An 18,465-nucleotide genomic window follows, 5' to 3' on the forward strand; every position below is an offset into this window, starting at 1 on the left:
ACCACTTGCAGCATAAAAAAGCTTTCCCTTGTGTTCAGTTTAAAGAATTTGGTGATATTTCTGAACTTGGCATTTTTACGTCAAGCTGCGTGCCAAACTAAATTCTGATTTGTGTTTCCAGTGTTGTTGTGGGTGATCATGATGAAATGTTCCATTCACCTTTTGAATACCATGGCCTGAATTTTATGTTGGGAGCGCTCCCAAAGTCGGCACGGACACCGAGAAAAGAGAACTTGGAGCTGGCCCTTACAATTTGCCCGCTCGGGGGGGGACAGCTGCTGCGGAGTTATCTGAGAGAGCTGTTGACCCATGAAAAATAAATATCGTTGATAAAACTGTGCCATCGAGCAGCATGGTGGCATATCGGGTGGCACAGTGGTTAGCACTTCTGCCTCACAGCGCCAGGGACCCCGGTTCGATTCCGGCCTTGGGTGATTGTGTGGAGTTTGCACCTTCTCCTTGTGTCTGCGTGGGTTTCCAGCTGGTGCTCCTGTTTCCTCCCACAGTCCAAAGATGTTCGGGTTAGGCTGATTGGCCTTGGTAAGTGCGCAGGGTCAATGGCATAGGGCAGAGGGGAAGGTCCGGGTGGGATGCTCTTTCGGAGACCTGATGGGCCGAATAGCCTCTTTCTGCACTCTAGGGATTCTATGGTTCCAGAAGTGTCCAGGTAGCACCGTCAGACACTTGCCTCAGTCGGCAGACACATTTGTTAGTTCTATTTGAACTCTGACCTTTCGTCCCACCCTGGATTAAGGTTGCAGCTAAAACATAAAGGCCGCACGGCCAACGGCCCACCCGTTAACCATCACATTTACTCAGTGTTTGAGAAATAAGATATTTCCTAAATATCATCAAAATTGTCCTCACTATTAAACATTCAGCAATTAAGCTTCAACAAATGCAGAGGGGTTTATGCATTTTTATCTAAAATAAAATAAATATTTAAAACCAAAATCTGAGAACCAATTCTGCAGTTTTCACTTTGACATAAACTGATCCATTTTTGGTTGTTCCAATTTACTATTCAATTTTTAAGTTTGCTAAAATATGATTCCTAGTGATATATATGTACAGAAATACTGTTCTTGTTATCCTTTCACGGGATGTGGATGTCACTGGCAAGGCCAGCATCTGTTGCCCATCCATGGTTGCCCTCGAAATGAATGACTTGCTAGGCCATTTCAGAGGGCCGTTCAGAGTCAACCGGATTGGTGTGGATCTGGAGTCATAATAAGGCCAGACGGGGATGAGGATGGCAGCTTCCCCTCTGCTGAAGGACATTAGGGAACAAAAGTCTCAGCATTAATACTGGACACTCCACTTTTAGGTAAAATAAAAAAAAAACGATTTGGCGCAGTGCTTACTTGTAATGGTGTGCGCCCCGTTTTCCTCCCCATTGATAGTGGCTTCTCCATTCTTTGGCATTGGCTGCTGTGGAGCTGAAGACGCAGCTGCTGCTTGTTGCTGTTGTGCTAGTTTGTCTCTGAACGCTTGCTGTCGACTCTGTACAACATCAGGCATCACAGCGTCTATTAAAGACAGTGACTCGATCGGCCTGCCATCAAACACTGTGCCATCCTGGGGAAAAAAAAAAGGCGTTTACCAGCACATTTTTAAAAATTCACTCGTGGAAAGGGAAGTTCAACAAACCACACACACAAAACGTCTGAAACCTCTGGTATCTTCTAGCAGTGAAGCCCCAGAGTTCTTTCCTTATAATATTCTCTGAAAACTCCCTGGCACGGATATGCGGATCTGATTCCATTCATTCGACTAAACGAGATTGTACATAAATACTAACTAGAATGGAGATTTGCTACAAGTTTGACATTAGCGAATAATATCTGAACCTTGACTTGGGGCAGCATGGTGGCACAGTGGTTAGCATTGCTGCCTCACAGTGCCAGGGTCCCGGGGTCAATTCTGGCCTCGGGTCACTGTCTGTGTGGAGTTTGCACGTTCTCCCCGTCTCTGCGTGGGTTTCCTCTGGGTGCTCCAGTTTTCTCCCACATTCCAAAGATGTGCGGGTTAGGTGGACTGGCCATGCTAAGCTGACTCTTAGTGCGGGATTTTATGGCCTTGCTGGTCCTGAAATTGTAAAATCCCACCCGAGGTCAATGGACCATTCCATGCTCCGCCCCCTGCTCCCTCTGATTCCTATGGCGGCCGAGCCCGTAAAATTCCTGCCTAGTGTCAGGGGGATTAGCAGGGTAAATATGTGGGGTTATGGGCATAGGGCCTGGGTAGGATTGTTGTCGGTGCAGGCTCGATGGGCCAAATGGCCTTCTTCTGCACTGTAGGGATTCTATTCCTTGAGTATAGAATGTAATGTACTCCATTACCATAGTTACGTTATTTTATGTGGATTCTTAAAGAACTTTTTAAATTATAGATGTTTTTATTACTGTATCAGGTTATAAATGGGCTTTTACTTCCTGGAACCGCAACCAAATATTTCGACAATTTGTAGTGTGAGCTTGCTGGGATTTTACAGTGACCTTGGCTTTACCTTAACTTGTTGGTTTTATTCATGCACTCCCATATGATCTTCCTTGAGCTCAGAAGGTTGCAGAATTACACTTAACTGTGACTTTGCTTTTAACTCACATTATAATTGACAGTAATTATGTCAAATTTTCAAGTTAGTGGAAATAAATAGCAGTGACTGCGGTGCTAAACTACAACCTGCATAATGTTCTCGCTTGCCAGTTTTTCCATTTTCCTCATCATCCACAAAAGATCTCTGCACTCAACTCCCTCTCTCTGAAGGCTGAGAAACGCTCTCTAAATAAACGACTGCGACCAAGCAAATTTAAATAACTCCAAGAAAAGCTGCAATCAAATGTATATTTTAACCAAACCGTTAAGATGTTTGTATTAAAATAAGATAGATTAGTTTCCCTCCCATGGATGCCTGGCTCAGACCGGAATGATGAACAGCGCCCATTATCGTACAATCCCTACAGTGCAGAAGGAGGCCATGCAGCCCATCGACAACAATCCCACCCAGGCTCTATCCCCTTAACCCTACATATTTACCCTAGCTAATCCCCCCTGACAGTAAGGGGCAATTTAGCATGGCCAATCAACTTAACCCGCACATCTTTGGAGTGTGGGAGGAAACCAGAGCACCTGGAGGAAACCCACGCAGACACGAGAAGAATGTGCAAATTCCACAGAGACAGTGACCCGAGGCTGGAATTGAACCCAGGTCCCTGGCGCTGTGAGGCACAATACTAACCACTGTGCCAGGAGGTAAGTGGATTTTTAGTCCCTTATGCACCTTGACAGAATTGAAGAAATCAGTATCATGCTACAGATTAGACATACACATTTGGGGGCCACATGTTGGTCTGTGCTGTTTGGAAGTAGGGATCATGACTCCTATTTATTGACTACAGCTCAGCCTTCAACACCATTATTCCCATGAAACTCATTTCCAAACTCCGTGGCCTGGGCCTCGGCACTTCCCTCAACAACTGGATCCTGAACTTTCTAACTCGCAGACCACAATCAGTAAGGATAGGCAACAACACCTCCTCCACATCATCCTCAACACCGGTGCCCCACAAGGCTGTGTTCTCAGCCCCCTACCACACTCCTTATACACCTATGACTGTGAGCCAAATTCTCCTCCAATTCGATTTTCAAGTTTGCTGATGACACTACCATAGTGGGTCGGATCTCAATGACGAGACAGAGTACAGGAATGAGATGGAGAATGTGGTGAACGGGTGCGGCAACAATAATCTCTCTCTCAATGTCAACAAAATGAAGGAGATTGTCATCAACTTCGGGAAGCGTAAAGGAGGACATGTCCCTATCTACATCAACGGGGACGAAGTAGAAAGGGTCGAGAGCTTCAAATTTTTAGGTGTCCAGATCACCAACAACCTTCCTAGTCCCCCCATGCTGACACTATAGTTCAGAAAGCCCACCTACGCCTCTACTTTCTCAGAAGACTAAGAAAATTTGGCATGAAAACACATAAAGGGCAAAAGAGTAACAAGGGAGAGTAACAAGGGAGAGGCAGGGGCTCTTAAGTATCAACAAGGTCATCTATGTGTGGATCCACAAGAGATACTAAATGAGTATTTCTCATCAGTATTTACTGTTGAGAAAAGCATGGATGTTGTGGAACGTGGAGAAATAAATAGTGATGTCTTTAGGAGTGTACATATTATAGAGAAGGAGGTGCTGAAAGTCTTAAAGCACATCAAGGTAGATAAATCCCCGGGACCTGATGAAGTGTATCCCAGAACATTGTGGGAGGCGAGGGAGGAAATTGCGAGTCCCCTAGCCGAGATATTTGAATCATCGATAGTCACGGGTGAGGTGCCTGAAGATTGGAGAGTGGCAAATGTTGTTTAAAAGGGTTGCAGGGAAAAGCCTGGGAACTACAGGCCAGTGAGCCTCACATCTGTGGTGGGTAAGTTGTTGGAAGGTATTTTGAGAGACAGGATCTACAGGCATTTAGAGACGCAAGGACTGATTAGGGACTGTCAGCATGGCTTTGTGAGTGAAAAATCATGTCTCACAAATTTGATTGAGTTTTTTGAAGGGGTAACCAAGAAGGTAGATGAGGGCAGTGCAGTTGATGTTGTCTACATGGACTTTAGCAAGGCCTTTGACAAGGTACCGCATGGTAGGTTGTTGCACAAGGTTAAATCTCATAGGATCCAGGGTGAGGTATCTAAATGGATACAAAATTGACTTCTTGACAGAAGCCAGAGGGTAGTTGTAGAGAATTGTTTTTCAAACTGGAAGCCTGTGACCAGTGGTGTGCCTCAGGGATCAGTGCTGGGTCCACTGTTATTTGTCATTTATATTAATGATTTGGATGAGAATATAGGAGGCATGGTTAGTAAGTTTGCAGATGATACTAAGATTGGTGGCATAGTGGACAGTGAAGAAAGTTATCTTCGATTACAACAGGATCTTGATCAATTGTGCCAGTGAGCTGACGAATGGCAGATGGAGTTTAATTTAGACAAATACGAGGTGATGCATTTTGGTAGATTGAACCAGGGCAGGACTTACTCAGTTAATGGTAGGGCATTGGGGAGAGTTACAGAACAAAGAGATCTAAGGGTACATGTTCATAGCTCCTTGAAAGTGGAGTCACAGGTGGACAGAGTGGTGAAGAAAACATTCGGCATGCTTGGTTTCATCGGTCAGAACATTGAATACAGGAGTTGGGACGTCTTGTTGAAGTTGTACAAGACATTGGTAAGGCTACACTTGGAATACTGTGTGCAATTCTGGTCACCCTATTATAGAAAGGATATTATTAAACTAGAAAGAGTGCAGGAAAGATTTACTAGTATGCTACCGGGACTTGATGGATTGAGTGAAAAGGAGAGGCTGGATAGACTGGGACTTTTTTCTCTGGAGCATAGGAGGCTGAGGGATGATCTTATAGAGGTCTATAAAATAATGCGGGGCACAGATCAGCTAGATAGTCAATATCTTTTCCCAAAGGTAAGGGAGTTTAAAACTAGAGGGCATAGGTTTAAGGTGAGAGGGGAGAGATACAAAAGTGTCCAGTGGGGCAATTTTTTCACACAGAGGGTAGTGAGTGTCTGGAACAAGCTGCCAGAGGTAGTAGTAGAGGCTGGTACAATTTTGTCTTTTAAAAAGCATTTAGACAGTTACATGGGTACGATGGGTACAGAGGGATATGGGCCAAATGTGGGCAATTGGGATTAGCTTAGGGGTTTTAAAAAAAAAAGTGCGGCATGGACAAGTTGGTCCGAAGGGCCTGTTTCCATGCTGTAAACCTGTATGACTCTATGTCAGCTACGGCTCTCACCAACGTTTACAGATGCACCATAGAAAGCATTCTTTTTGGTTGTATCACAGCTTGGTATGGCTCCTGCTTTGCCCAAGACAGCAAGGAACTACAAAAGGTCGTGAATGTAGCCCAATCCATCATGCAAACCAGCCTCCCATCCATTGACTCTGTCTACACTTCCCGCTGCCTCGGCAAAGCAGCTAGCATAAATAAGGACCCCACGCACCCCGGACATTCTCTCTTCCACCTTCTCCCTTCGGGAAAAAGATACAAAAATCTGAGTCACGTACCAAGCTTCTTCCCTGCTGCTGTCAGACTTTTGAATGGACCGACCTTGCATTAAGTTGATCTTTCTCTACACCCTAGATATGGCTGTAACAGTACATTCTGCACTCTCTCGTTTCCTTCTCTACGCTTTGTCTGTATAGCGCGCAAGAAACAATACTTTTCACTCTATGTTAATGCATGTGACAATATCAAATCAAATCAAACTTGCTCAAGTCTGGGTGTAGTGTAGGATGTCACTACACTGCAGGTTGTGTCACTGCAGAGCAGGAAGCAGATAATCCTAATAGAATGGGGTGCAGTCAGCCTCCTGTTCTTAAAAGGCTCTTCCAGCCTGTAGCTTAGTTCCCCACTACTCTCTGCTGTGAAGATGGATAGAAAGTACTTGTTTAATGTCTCTGTCATTTCCTTGTTCCCTATTCTAATTCTACCTGCTTCTATGGGACTCATTTACTCTTGCTAATCCCTTCCTTTTTACATGACTATAGAAACTTTACACTCTGTTTTTATGTCTAACTGGTCCAAGTTGCACCTTAACTTTTCCTTTATATTGATTTTTTGGTCATCCTTTACTAAATTTTAAAATTCTCCTGCCCGTCAGGCTTACCTCTCTCTTGGTAAAATAAGCCTCTTCCATTAATCTAATATTATTTTTAAACTTCTCATTAGCCACTATTAGACCACATTTCCTATGACATTTTTATTTCTTAAGCAAATGTACATTCACTTGAATTACGAATTAATTCTTGATGATCATATCCCAACCTATCTAGCCAACTGGCCCCTTAAACCCAAGTAGATGGGTCAGATTTATGATTCTAGTTGCAGATTGAACTAACTAACTCTGAAAGGCAATTTATGATTCCATGATATTATGATCACTCTTCCCCAGATGTTCCTTTACCACAAGATTTTTCTTTAACCATGTCTCACTGCACTATAGCAGATCTACAATAGCCTTTTCCCTGGTTGATTCCTTGACATGTGATCTAGAAAACTATTGCGAGTGCATTCCAGGGTCTCACTCTTAGCTACAATTAGATTTTCTTTCTCTCTACTTTCTTTATCCCCATCCTTTATTATCAGGGCAACCCTGCCTGCTGTGCAATTTTCCAATCTCTTTGGAAAGTCAAGTATCCTGAAATATTTAGTTCACAGTCTTGGTCACTCCATAACCAAATCTCCATAGTGGCTCTTAGAATTTCTGTGTGTGTTATTAATTCATCCATTTTGGTGCAAGTGCTTCGTGTATTCAAATACATCACTGCTTCACCGTCACTGGTGTAAATCCTGGAACTCCTTCCCGAATAGCACTGTGAGTGTACCTACAGCACATAGGCTGCAGTGGTTCAAGAAGGCAGCTCACCACCACCACCTCAGGGGCAATTGGGGAGCGGCAATGGATTCTGGCCTAGCCAGCCAAGCCCACATCCTTTGAATTAACAAAATAAAACACCTTTTAGCTTTAACCTTTTTTTTATTTTTGCCAGATGTCACCTTGGTGACTGATGCCCCATCTCTGCTCCTTCCTGACCCAAACTATAGATTTTAACCTCAAATCTTACTCTTCTCGACAATTTCAACATTTCTCTTCTTACTTGTGAATTTACTCTTTCCTGAAATTCCACCCCCTTCATGAGTCCAAATGTTTCTGATTTCTGTATTCCTTAAAAACAAAAATTGCTATTGTGTGCCCCTTGTTTCCATAGATACACAGTGAAGTACGCACTGTGAATGCAATCATTACCATTCATTATATCAAAATTCTCAGAATTCTCACTCCCACGCGCTTCAAACGTACCACCTCCTAGGGGAACAGACTTCTAAACCTGGTTTGTACATTTTCACTAGGCTCTAGATTAGATCAGCTACCAGCATTGCTGCTGTGTGGAAACTTATTGCTATAGCAAGCTATCTGATTAATTTAATCTCACGCTAACGCTCTCCTTTTTCCATCAAGTTTCTACTCCACCCCAAGCATCCTATAAACTACACTTGTATATAAATTGAGTTAGTGACATTTGTTGTTGCTAAAATCCTTACAAAACATCCCGACGTAGAAGCTGCTCCATAAATAGACAGAAAACAACAACGTACATGGTGACAGAATTCATATAACACGTTGTGGTAATAAAATTCAAAAATGGCTTCCCATTGCAACTTTCGGACTGGCTACAAACGCGTAGATCTGTAAGGAATCCGAAGCCTATTACAGGTGAGGCACGATGGGCTAACGTGGCAATATCTCTGGTGATGATTGGACATGAGATGTTGCTCTCAAAGAGATTGACCCACAATACAGCAATTTCAAGTACAGAACTGCGGTTCTTTACACACTGCATACCCATGTACATATACTGAATTCCACGATAACACATCACCTTATTACAATATTTGAATTTCACTTCCGTTGCATTGCTCTTGGTACACAGAATTTAATACCCTCCCACTGAGGTAGGTTTGTAGGTGTGGGGCACTTAATCGGGCAGGAGGGTGAGGTGGGGACCTCACCATCTTCCCACCTCTGTCCCAAATAGGTCTGGGACAGGAAGGCTCATGGATGGTCTTCTCATTCTGCCACCAATTGAGGCCCATAAATAGGCAATGAGGACCTTACGTGGACAATCAATGCCTACTTCAGGGCCTCATCCCATCCACTGCACTGGGGGTGTGCTGACAGCTGTGATCATGGTTTGCCCAGCCTACAGGAGAGTAAAGGGTCAGGATAGCCAATGAGGTAAAACCAAGGCTTTACCTGATGCAATTTTTCAAAGCCATCTCGGTTGTTTGGATGAGATGAAGCGTGAGATCAAGCCCGGGAGGGAGTGCAATGCCTCATCCTGTCAGCTTGGATCTTGTTCGCCTCTTATGTAGGGACCACAATTGGACTCAATTTGAATTGGCTTTTTCTGATTAGAAGTAAAGTGCCAGGCAGGGAGCCTCTTGTTCTCAGGCTCTCGGTGTCTGATTAAGAGAGCAGAAATCGGGGTAGGGAGGTGCTGCTGGGAGCCATCCTCCTGCCCTTGATGCAGTCCCCCTCTCCCATGACACCCACCTCACCCAGCTGTGGCCTGCGTCCCTCAGTGATCCTAGATCTCTCCATAGGGGTGCTGCTGCCAGGTGCTACCACTCCCCTGGTGTCACTGTCTGCAGTTGACAGCTGCCAGCCTCTGACTGGCCAGAAGCTCTCGAGATGGAGGGGGAGGGGTGGGCGGGGGGGTGGTTTCCATTCCTGGGGTCCTTGGTCCCAGGGAAGGCCCATGACTCGCCAGCTAAGTGCCTAAGAGGGACTTAATTCAGTAGGAGATGACATGAGGTTCCTGTCTATTCTCACTGTTGCCTTGATTAAATACAAGCCCACGAGTGGTATTTCCTATGCATATAAATAGCTTCCAGTTGCCAACGCAATTATGGGTTTTCTCTTTGCAGAAAAGATATGGCAGCTAATTAAAGACTGGCCAGGTATATCATTCTTTCAGGCCAAAAAAGCTCATCTATAGTTAAGTGAACAGGTTGGGAGGGAAATTTTCTTTTTCCTGCAGTCCACCCCATGCGTTATATATTTGTATCAGGTGCAGCAGCTGCATTATAGAGTTAGAGTATCATAATTATTTAAATAAATTCTACACCGACAATGAGGTCCCCAAACATAGGGTGCACTGGCTGAGGCCGTGTTAGGCACAAAGTAGGTCTCAGGCGTTTGCGACTGATATCATAGAATCATCATAGAGTCCAACAGTGCAGAAGGAGGCCATTCGACTCATCGAGTCTGTACTGATCACAATCCTACCCAGGCCCTATCCCCATAACCCCATGCAGTGCAGAAGGAGGCCATTCAGCCCATCGAGTCTGTACTGATCACAATCCTACCCAGGCCCTATCCCCGTAACCCCAAGCAGTGCAGAAGGAGGCCATTTGGCCCATCGAGTCTGTACCGACCACAATCCCACCCATGCCCTATCCCCGTAACCCCATGCATTTACCCTAGCTAGTCCTCCTGATACTAAGGGACGATTTAGCATGGCCAATCCACCTAACCCGCAATCTTTGGACTGTGGGAGGAAACCCACCCAGACACGGGAGAATGTACAAACTACACACACACAGTGACCCAAGCCGGGAATCGAACCCGGGTCCCTGGCACTGTGAGGTAGCAGTGCTAACCACTGTGCCACCATGCCACTCATATGGCAGAGAGCTGGTACATAGAATCCCTACAGTGCAGAAGGAGGACACTCGGCCCATCGAGTCTGCATCGACTCTCTGACAGAGTACCTTTACCCAGGTCCACCCCCTGCCCTAGACCCATGACCCCACACATTTACCCCGTCAATCTCTCTAACCTCCACATCTTTGGACACTAAGGGGCAATTTAGCATGGTCAATCCACCTAACCTGCACATCTTTGGACTGTGGGAGGAAACCAGAGCACCCAGGGGAAACCCACGCAGACACAGGGTGAACATGCAAACTCCACACGGACAGTCATCCAAGGCCAGAGAGAATCGAACCCGGTCTCTGGCGCCATGAGGCAGCAATACTAACCACCGTGTCACCGTGCCTACTCTAGGTACATCAGCACCATGACACCACCTTGCCAGCTACAGAAATTCAACCCTTATCAGTAACCAAACTGGATTTTTGACATCGCAGAGAAAAATAAATTTATTTATTTCACCATTAAAAAAGTACGAAGTCAGTTTAACCTTCCTCTCTATGCTGAGGTTTCTTTCATTAATTTTCCTCACTAAGTCAGGCACAGGTGCTAGTTTACATTATACAGCAAAGTGCTGATTAGACCAGGCAGTCTCTAATGTGTTATTTTAGAGTGAGGCAAGTGTGGGTTTGAGGCGATGAAGGATGGTTAAACAATTGATCGCCACCAGAGAAGAAATATAACATTTGACATACCTCGGACTAAATATGATCCTCTTAACAGCCTTATTAGGCAGCACTTTTTGCCACTTTGCAGCCTTTTGTTGTGCCATATGTCAGCAGACTGGCCCCTTCAATTCAGTACAGTGCCTTGTCCTGAGCCGGACTAGTTACAGATTCAGAATTGTGACAACAACTGGAAGTAGCAGCCGGGGAGGGGGAGGTGACAACAGCTGACACCTGCACAGCCTCTGAGCGTTCTCTATCCTTCGAAATTTACAATGTCCACTTCCCGTCAGATTCCCACATCTCCCCTTAAAGGCCCCAGTTTTAACTTAACTCCAGTGGCGGGAGACTGAGGTGTTCAAAAAGCTGCCTCTGATTCTCATAGCTCGCTGGGCAGTTGCCACCTGAGCCCAGTCTTCGCCCCCCCGACTGTCCCCCCCCCTTCCCCCTCCCCCTCCTCAGCTTCTCTTCCCACTGGCTTCATCTGGCACGTAAACCACAATGTCCCCACTCAGAGCATCAGTTAAAACAGCAGTCAAGACCGGACAACTCCAAGCCTCTGATTTACATACTGAAAAGAAAGGATCCTTGGTCAGAAGAGGCTGAAAAAGACGGCTCTGGGAAGGAAAAAGACGCAGTTAAAAATGCTTCTGCAGAGTTCCGTCGCAGAGGTGGCCTCGCATCCTGGAGAATTCCACAACGACATTCCAAACAAGTGCGGTTGAATTTACCAGCAAGGTCCATCAAAACCTGGGATGGTAGGTCAGACATGGGGACAATGTACAAACTCAAACAGACGGTTACCCAAGGCTGGAATTGAACTCGGGTTCCTGGCACTGTGAGGCTAACCACTGTGCCAACTCATCTCTCACCATTGTCCTCTGAATCTGAAGCTTATGAACAATGGAAAAATTAATTAAATAATTGGGCGTGGGCCAAAAAAAAAACAAGGTATATGGCCTTGGCACTGTCACTTCCTAACAAAAATAGGATCAGGTGCAAAGTATTTTCGGAGCATAGATGCTCATGAGTTGGGCACAGAGGAAGGGTTGGATGTTCAATTAAAAATTATGGAAAAGATTTATAAGATGATCTACTAACTGCACAAGGCATGGTTAGACATTGGTAAATCTGGAAAGATGGATGTTCCATCTTGTTCCATGGAGAAGTTTCTCATGGAGTTTGACTATCTACAAGATTACAGAAATTCTGTTTATAGAATCATCTACAGTACAGAAGGAGGCAATGTGGCCCATCGAGCCTGCACTAACAACAATCCCATCCAGGCCCCATCCCCGTAACCCCACATATGTAGAGTCCTAAACCTCCTGACACTAAGGAGAAATTTAGCATGGCCAATCAACACAACCTGCACATCTTTGGAATGTGGGAGGAAACCTGAGCACCCGGAGGAAACCCACGCAGACACGGGGAGAATGTGCAAACTCCACACAGTCACCCGAGGCCGGAATTGAACCCGGGTCCCTGATGCTGTGAAGCAACAGTGCTACCCACTGTGCCACCGTGCCTCCCCATTTGGAAATTGCAAGTCCAGTGCTTGGGTTTCAAAATGTGGAATTGAACTAAAGTATTGCACGTGGATTGACTCCAGGTCTTAATTGGAGTTAGATCCCCAGAAAGAGACACACTTTTGGGTCAGACGTCTGAGGCTTTAACAAATTCCTGGGAAAGCAGTTGTTGCCGGCCACTTTCATGACACAGATGGGGCACAAGAGAGGGAGAGTTCAATGTCCACAGCATTTCAAAACCGTTCAGAAATGGGGTGGAGGCACCAACGCAACAGAAGAATCACAGACAATAGAAATGTAGATCAAGACCTTTTGAGCAGATCTGGCAGACAACTGGAATGGAGCAATAATAGCCAAAGAACGAACGCCAGGAATGCCCAGGGAATTATTAACATGCGTTTCGGACGCGATTTGAAATATCATTACGTGGTAAAAATTGCCCTAAGTGCAACATGGTTTTTGAGGCGACACACAACAGGAGAGATTTGGTTGGAGAAGATGATGATATTAATTAGTCTAAGGGAATTGTAATGATCACGTGAAGCTTCAATCCGGTAATGAATGGACTAGTTGTGGATTCATTTAATTGTGCCCTGTTGGACCATGGGTGTGCATCTGCAATATGTGGAATGGATTGGATGAAATTTTATTTCGATTCACTCACTAGTAAAGAATGAAGGGAAAAGAAAATGAAAATCCTACTTGCTTCAGGTTGGGGATGACAATGTTTTAAACGCACTGAAAAGGGTAGCGATTCCATGCAGAATAGCGGGGTCACTTTATTAGTACAGATGTAGAATCCAATACAATCGCCTGATTTCTTTTTCCGTAATAAGGTGGCTTGACTGCTTGACACATTAAAGGGCACAAATGAAACATTGAGGCACGGAACATGATAAAGCTTGACTTTGGAAAGTCAGTAGATTTACAATTTACCCAATTGATTCACGATTGTATTCCTTTAACAAAACCTAGCACTTCTAATCAGAATGTTAAAGAGGCGTTAATGGCATCAGGTGATAGGAGTTTGAAATATTAAAAAAAAATTGTTTTAAAACTACATTGACAATTTGCTCTTCCCTCTTGTCACAGATTAAAAATCCTACTAAAGGATGCAGGGTAGTTGATGATGAGTACACGAAGATTATTGGACAGATTAGTGTAAAAATGCAAAATGTATTGGAGGACAACATCATGGCCTATTGTAAATTTCCCATTTGTACATGACTGTAATGAAGCAGCATCTAGGAATTCAAAGGTTTGGGACAAGGATGGAAACATTTGAACTTTAGATAGAACCAAAGAATCCCTACAGCGCAGAAGGAGGCCATTCAGCTCCTCGAGTCTGCACTGACTCTCCAAAAGTGTATCTTACCCAGGCCCGCAGTATCCTCGTAACCCCACGCATTTACCATGGCTAACCTACACATCTTTGGACACTAAAGGGCAATTTAGCATGGCCAGTGCACATAACCTGCAGGTCTTTGTACTCTGGGAGGAAACCAGAGCACCCAGAGGAAACCGATGCACAGTGAGAACGGGCAAACTCCACACAGAGCCAGAATCGAACCCGGGTCCCTGGCACTGTGAGGCAGCAGTGCTAACCATTGTGCCACCCTACATTTCATAGACATAGCAACAATATTCCATCTGTCCACAATAATACATGGTGATTATGGATAAAATCATGGAAAGTGGCTTGGGACCAGAAATGGGAACCAACTAAATTCCTGACTTGCAATAGGGAGTGGTGGGGGTTAGGTCGTGGCGGGGGAGGGGAGGGGATTTTGCCAATGACAAATTTAGAAATGTGTGGAAATATGATCATGATAGTGATGATCAGTGCAGCTAAAAACTCTCCTCAGTAATGGATTTTGTGAAAGAGATCACACAGTGATTGATGAGATGCTCTCAAAGATCTTAACTGACCAACCAAATTGTAAGCTAACATCTGCTCTTGCATGGGCAGTCCATGCGAATAACTCATTTCAGATGGTTGGGGACTATAGTCCGCATCAGTTGGTCTACTAGAGAAATATAAAAATACTTTCTGTGATGTGTGATCATTCCTCGGCCTTGGAAGGGACTACAATTAGTTCCACATGATTGCCCCACATGGAGCGAGAAGGGCACTCACTAAGAAAGAAGTCTCAAAGAAAATTAGGTGTACTGTATGACATTGTATAGGGCTGTTAGTGATAAACTTTAATCCTGGGGATTTAGTACCTAATAATAGTCAGAAAAAGTGAAAAGATTTGGGTAAAGTGATCGACTGTGAAGGGAAGACAGTAATTCTCCAACATGGCGCTCAAATTATGAGGGTACATTCATCGATGTTAATCGGGATGATGATAAATTTCCAGAATCTGAGCAACTAGAATAAGTGTTGGTCAGTTATGAGGTGCGAAAAACAGTAGATAAGGGGCTGGATGACACTATGCAAAGTGATAATGATGCACAGAATTGGGCTAATTACCCAAGGGACAACTGCCAAAAGTTGGTACTCGGGTAACATACATACCAGAAGGGCCCAGTGAATGGAAGGACATAACCATTGTAGGGCGAATAGAGAAAGCCACCGACAAATTCAAACATTGGCAGAATATTCAAGATGAAGGAGAAGAGGCAAGATCTATGGACTGGCAAAATTAGAAGGCAAGAAAACACAGTGCAAATTCCCATCGCAGATCTGGAAGAGAGTCGGGCCCTGGGAAAAGATCACATTTTGGCAACAGTACCTCAGATCATGGGAGGGAGAGGTCATGTAGTCCAGGACAGGATAGAAGGTCAAGTAGTGGCTTACATTGACTCGAACATGAACTGCAGAACAAATTACGACGTGCCTGTGGTCAGCAAGCTTTGATGTCTACAAATAAATCATTGCTGGATAGTTGCAAAGAATTTGCTGTATTGTTATGTCAATAAGACATGAAAGAAATCCAAACTGTGTACATTAGAAATGTTTTTGCTATTTTAAAAATGGACTTAACTGCTGAATCCCAACAAGATGGCTGCTACAAGCCACATGACCACATTACCGCTCTGGAAGTTATCAACAGGATTTACAAGGACATCCTCTCATCATCTTGCAATCTCACACATTGTAAGGACATTATAATCATGAAGCTGAGGGGCTCACTGACCAAAACTTGTTATCCCATGTTACGATCCCAGCTGATATGACTACTGGATAAGTCAGATCCCAGGATGGAACCTGGCTTGATAAATCCTGATTCTTATTTTTTGTTTAGAGATGTGGATGAACAGTCACAGGACCACCAAAAGTTTTGATAAAGAATAAAACATTGATTAAACAATTAAAGATTAACTATAATACACTATCCCTTCATCCCAGCTATACCTTTGCAGATGGACACAAATTTTAAGATCACACAAGTTGTAAATCTTATCTTATACTCTAATGTTTTCAGTAAGTACACAGTCTATGTAAACCATTAGGCAAATTGTAGTCAGCAACATCACACTCTGAAACCAAGTGACATATACACCCAATACAACTGTGGATTTCTCATCCAATCCACCATCCCAGACTCTCGTCACACTGTGAGCTAACTGCTCTCACCGGAACTCTGGCTTATACGTGAGAATTTAAACTCAACTCTCAAAGGCCACCCCTTGGAATCTTCTCCCAAACAACACTTTCTCGTGGTGTCTTCACCATGCAGCCACTTCCAGAATTTCAAGCTCTCCTTTCGGGATTCCTCTGTTCTGGATTGCCATGCGCTTTTAAGCCTCCAGGCAATCTCTAAGGTACCCAGACATGCCAACAGAAATACCACTGCTTCACAGGTTGGAGTAAGGTGTCACCGACCATTTGATTACTTTGGATATCTGGCTTCTCACCGAGCGGACTTTAAATCTGGTTCCTGCAGCTGTTTCTTTGCTCAGAACGCTTTCTCTGCTATTTACTTGAATTCCCCTGAATGGGACCTTGTTCAAGCTTCTACTCCTTTTGACTTCAGAGTCTTCTTGGAACTCTTTTTTGTTCCATTCCCTGGTTTCTTGGACGTTCTTTTGAAAAATATGTTCTCTGAAGTTCCTTGCCTTGTGCCCAGTTCCTCCAGGCACTAGCTTGCAACTAACTCAATAGTTGTTGCTATCCCAGTGTGGCTCCTGGTTGGTAAGCAACATCCTAGTTTTTCTAAACCCTTATATTTAATTTAACGTTGTAAACCCTCCTTACAGTGCAGGCATTTGAACCAAACTGAAGTTATTAACCCTCTCAAATATAGAAACTCAAAATTAAACTTACTTAAACCTATAACTGATTTCTAATACCCACAATCATAAATATAAATTACTTAAAACTACCTCTATTTCCTGATATCCTGCAGACCCATCTCACACCTGGGATTATCCAGGTCCATTTCAAAAGGGGACTATTGAGTGGACAATGGATGTCATTTGCATTTTGATAAGCTTACCCCTCTAGCGGAGTGTAGAGGGTCTACCTAGACAATGGCACCCCGAGCCAAGGACCTCAACATGGATGGTAATTCTTTCAAAACATAATAGCTGGGACATTATCAGTCTTGGAACCAAAGCCAGTCCCAGTCTCTAGACTTTCTCACTGTAGAGAAAGATCACATGACTCAAGTGACCATTTTGAAATCTCTATATTCCTTTGAGAAGTGAGGAACTCTCAATCTGCTGAATTACCAACGAATCAAATGGATTTACAGCACGACTCCCAGCTGACCAAACAGTTGGCTATCGCTCAGCTCCTCAAAGTCTGCTTGACTTTAAAAGTCTGATCATCTGCTGCCAAGCGATCTAAGAACAGAGATCCCATTGTGCTGCATTGTCGTTCATCTGAAGGAATTTCATGTTGCTGTCTCCAACCAGGAACTCATCTGAACTGAAATCTGCCTTGAAGGAAACACCCTCTGGACTTTGACTTCTCAGACTCTGGAAATCATGTGAACTAATATTCATTTCTGTAGTTCTTTTACTACTCTTAACTATCGTTGTAAAATCTCCCTCTCTTTTTTTCAGTTGTGTGTGTGTGTGTGTTCCATTGTGGGTATGTGTGTTCTGTTGTGTGTGCGCGCGTGTGTTCTGCTGTGTGTGCATGTTCCATTGTGTGTGTGTGTATGTTCTGTTGTGTGCATGTTCTGTTGTGTGTGTGTGTGCGTGTGTTCCATTGTGTGTGTGTTCTGTTGTGTGTGCGTGCATGTGTGTTCCATTGTGTGTGTGCGCGTTCTGTTATGTGTTTGTGTGTTCTGTTATGTGTGTGTGTTCTGTTGTGTGATTGTGTTCCGTTGTGTGTGTGTGTGTGTGTGTGTGTGCGTTCCGTAATGTGTGTGTGTTCTGTTGTGTGTGTGCACGTGTGTCTTCCGTTGTGTGTATGTGTTCCGTCGTGTGTGCGTGCTTGTGTGCGTGCATGTGTGTACGTCTGCGTGCGTGCGTATGTGGTTTGAATACGAAATAAATTAACATTCTGAGTTCAGCATAAAGAAAGTTTGCTGTGTGTTACTTATAAAAATTGGACCACACAAATTGGGGGCTTAGGGAAACACACCACAGTCTACTTTCAAAATAATTTTAAAAACACCTCTGCTCATGGACTGATTTGGGAGAGGATAAAGAAGTCCAGTTTGCCTGTCTTCCTGATGGGATGGCTTGGGATTTCAAAGAGACACTTGACAATCAAGATGTTAGCATGGACTGCAGGAAAAGTGATCTTGAGGATTTTCTTCGCTCTCTCAGCCACATATCTTTGAGAATGCAAGTTAATTGATTATAAAAGCCACATTTTTGCAGAGTGAAATATTTCGAAGTGTTTTTGAAACCACCGAAGAAAAGGATGATGCAGAAGAGAAGCTGTGGAAAATAAACAAATATGTTTATGGATTAAATGATGCGTCAAGGGTATTCTCGGTTCGATTTGTCTTGCTGAAAGTAGGTTGGATTCAGCTGGAATGTTTTACTGGTATTACAAAGGATGTCCTGATT

The 18,465-nt window shown here is 44.1% G+C and overlaps 1 protein-coding gene across 7 annotated transcripts in view; it reads right to left on the reverse strand.

The window, feature by feature from the left end:
* The window catches only part of LOC144499821 (F-box-like/WD repeat-containing protein TBL1XR1), a 385,459-nt gene that overhangs the window by 46,163 nt on the left and 320,831 nt on the right, over positions 1 to 18,465 (reverse strand). For all 7 annotated transcript variants that reach the window (XM_078222335.1, XM_078222337.1, XM_078222340.1 and 4 more), the window contains one exon: positions 1,365 to 1,578. In XM_078222335.1, coding sequence (XP_078078461.1) covers positions 1,365 to 1,578 — 214 coding nt within the window. The remainder of the gene's footprint in view (positions 1 to 1,364; positions 1,579 to 18,465) is intronic.

Source organism: Mustelus asterias, chromosome 10 (assembly GCF_964213995.1).
Source record: "Mustelus asterias chromosome 10, sMusAst1.hap1.1, whole genome shotgun sequence".
Lineage (NCBI taxonomy): Eukaryota > Metazoa > Chordata > Chondrichthyes > Carcharhiniformes > Triakidae > Mustelus > Mustelus asterias.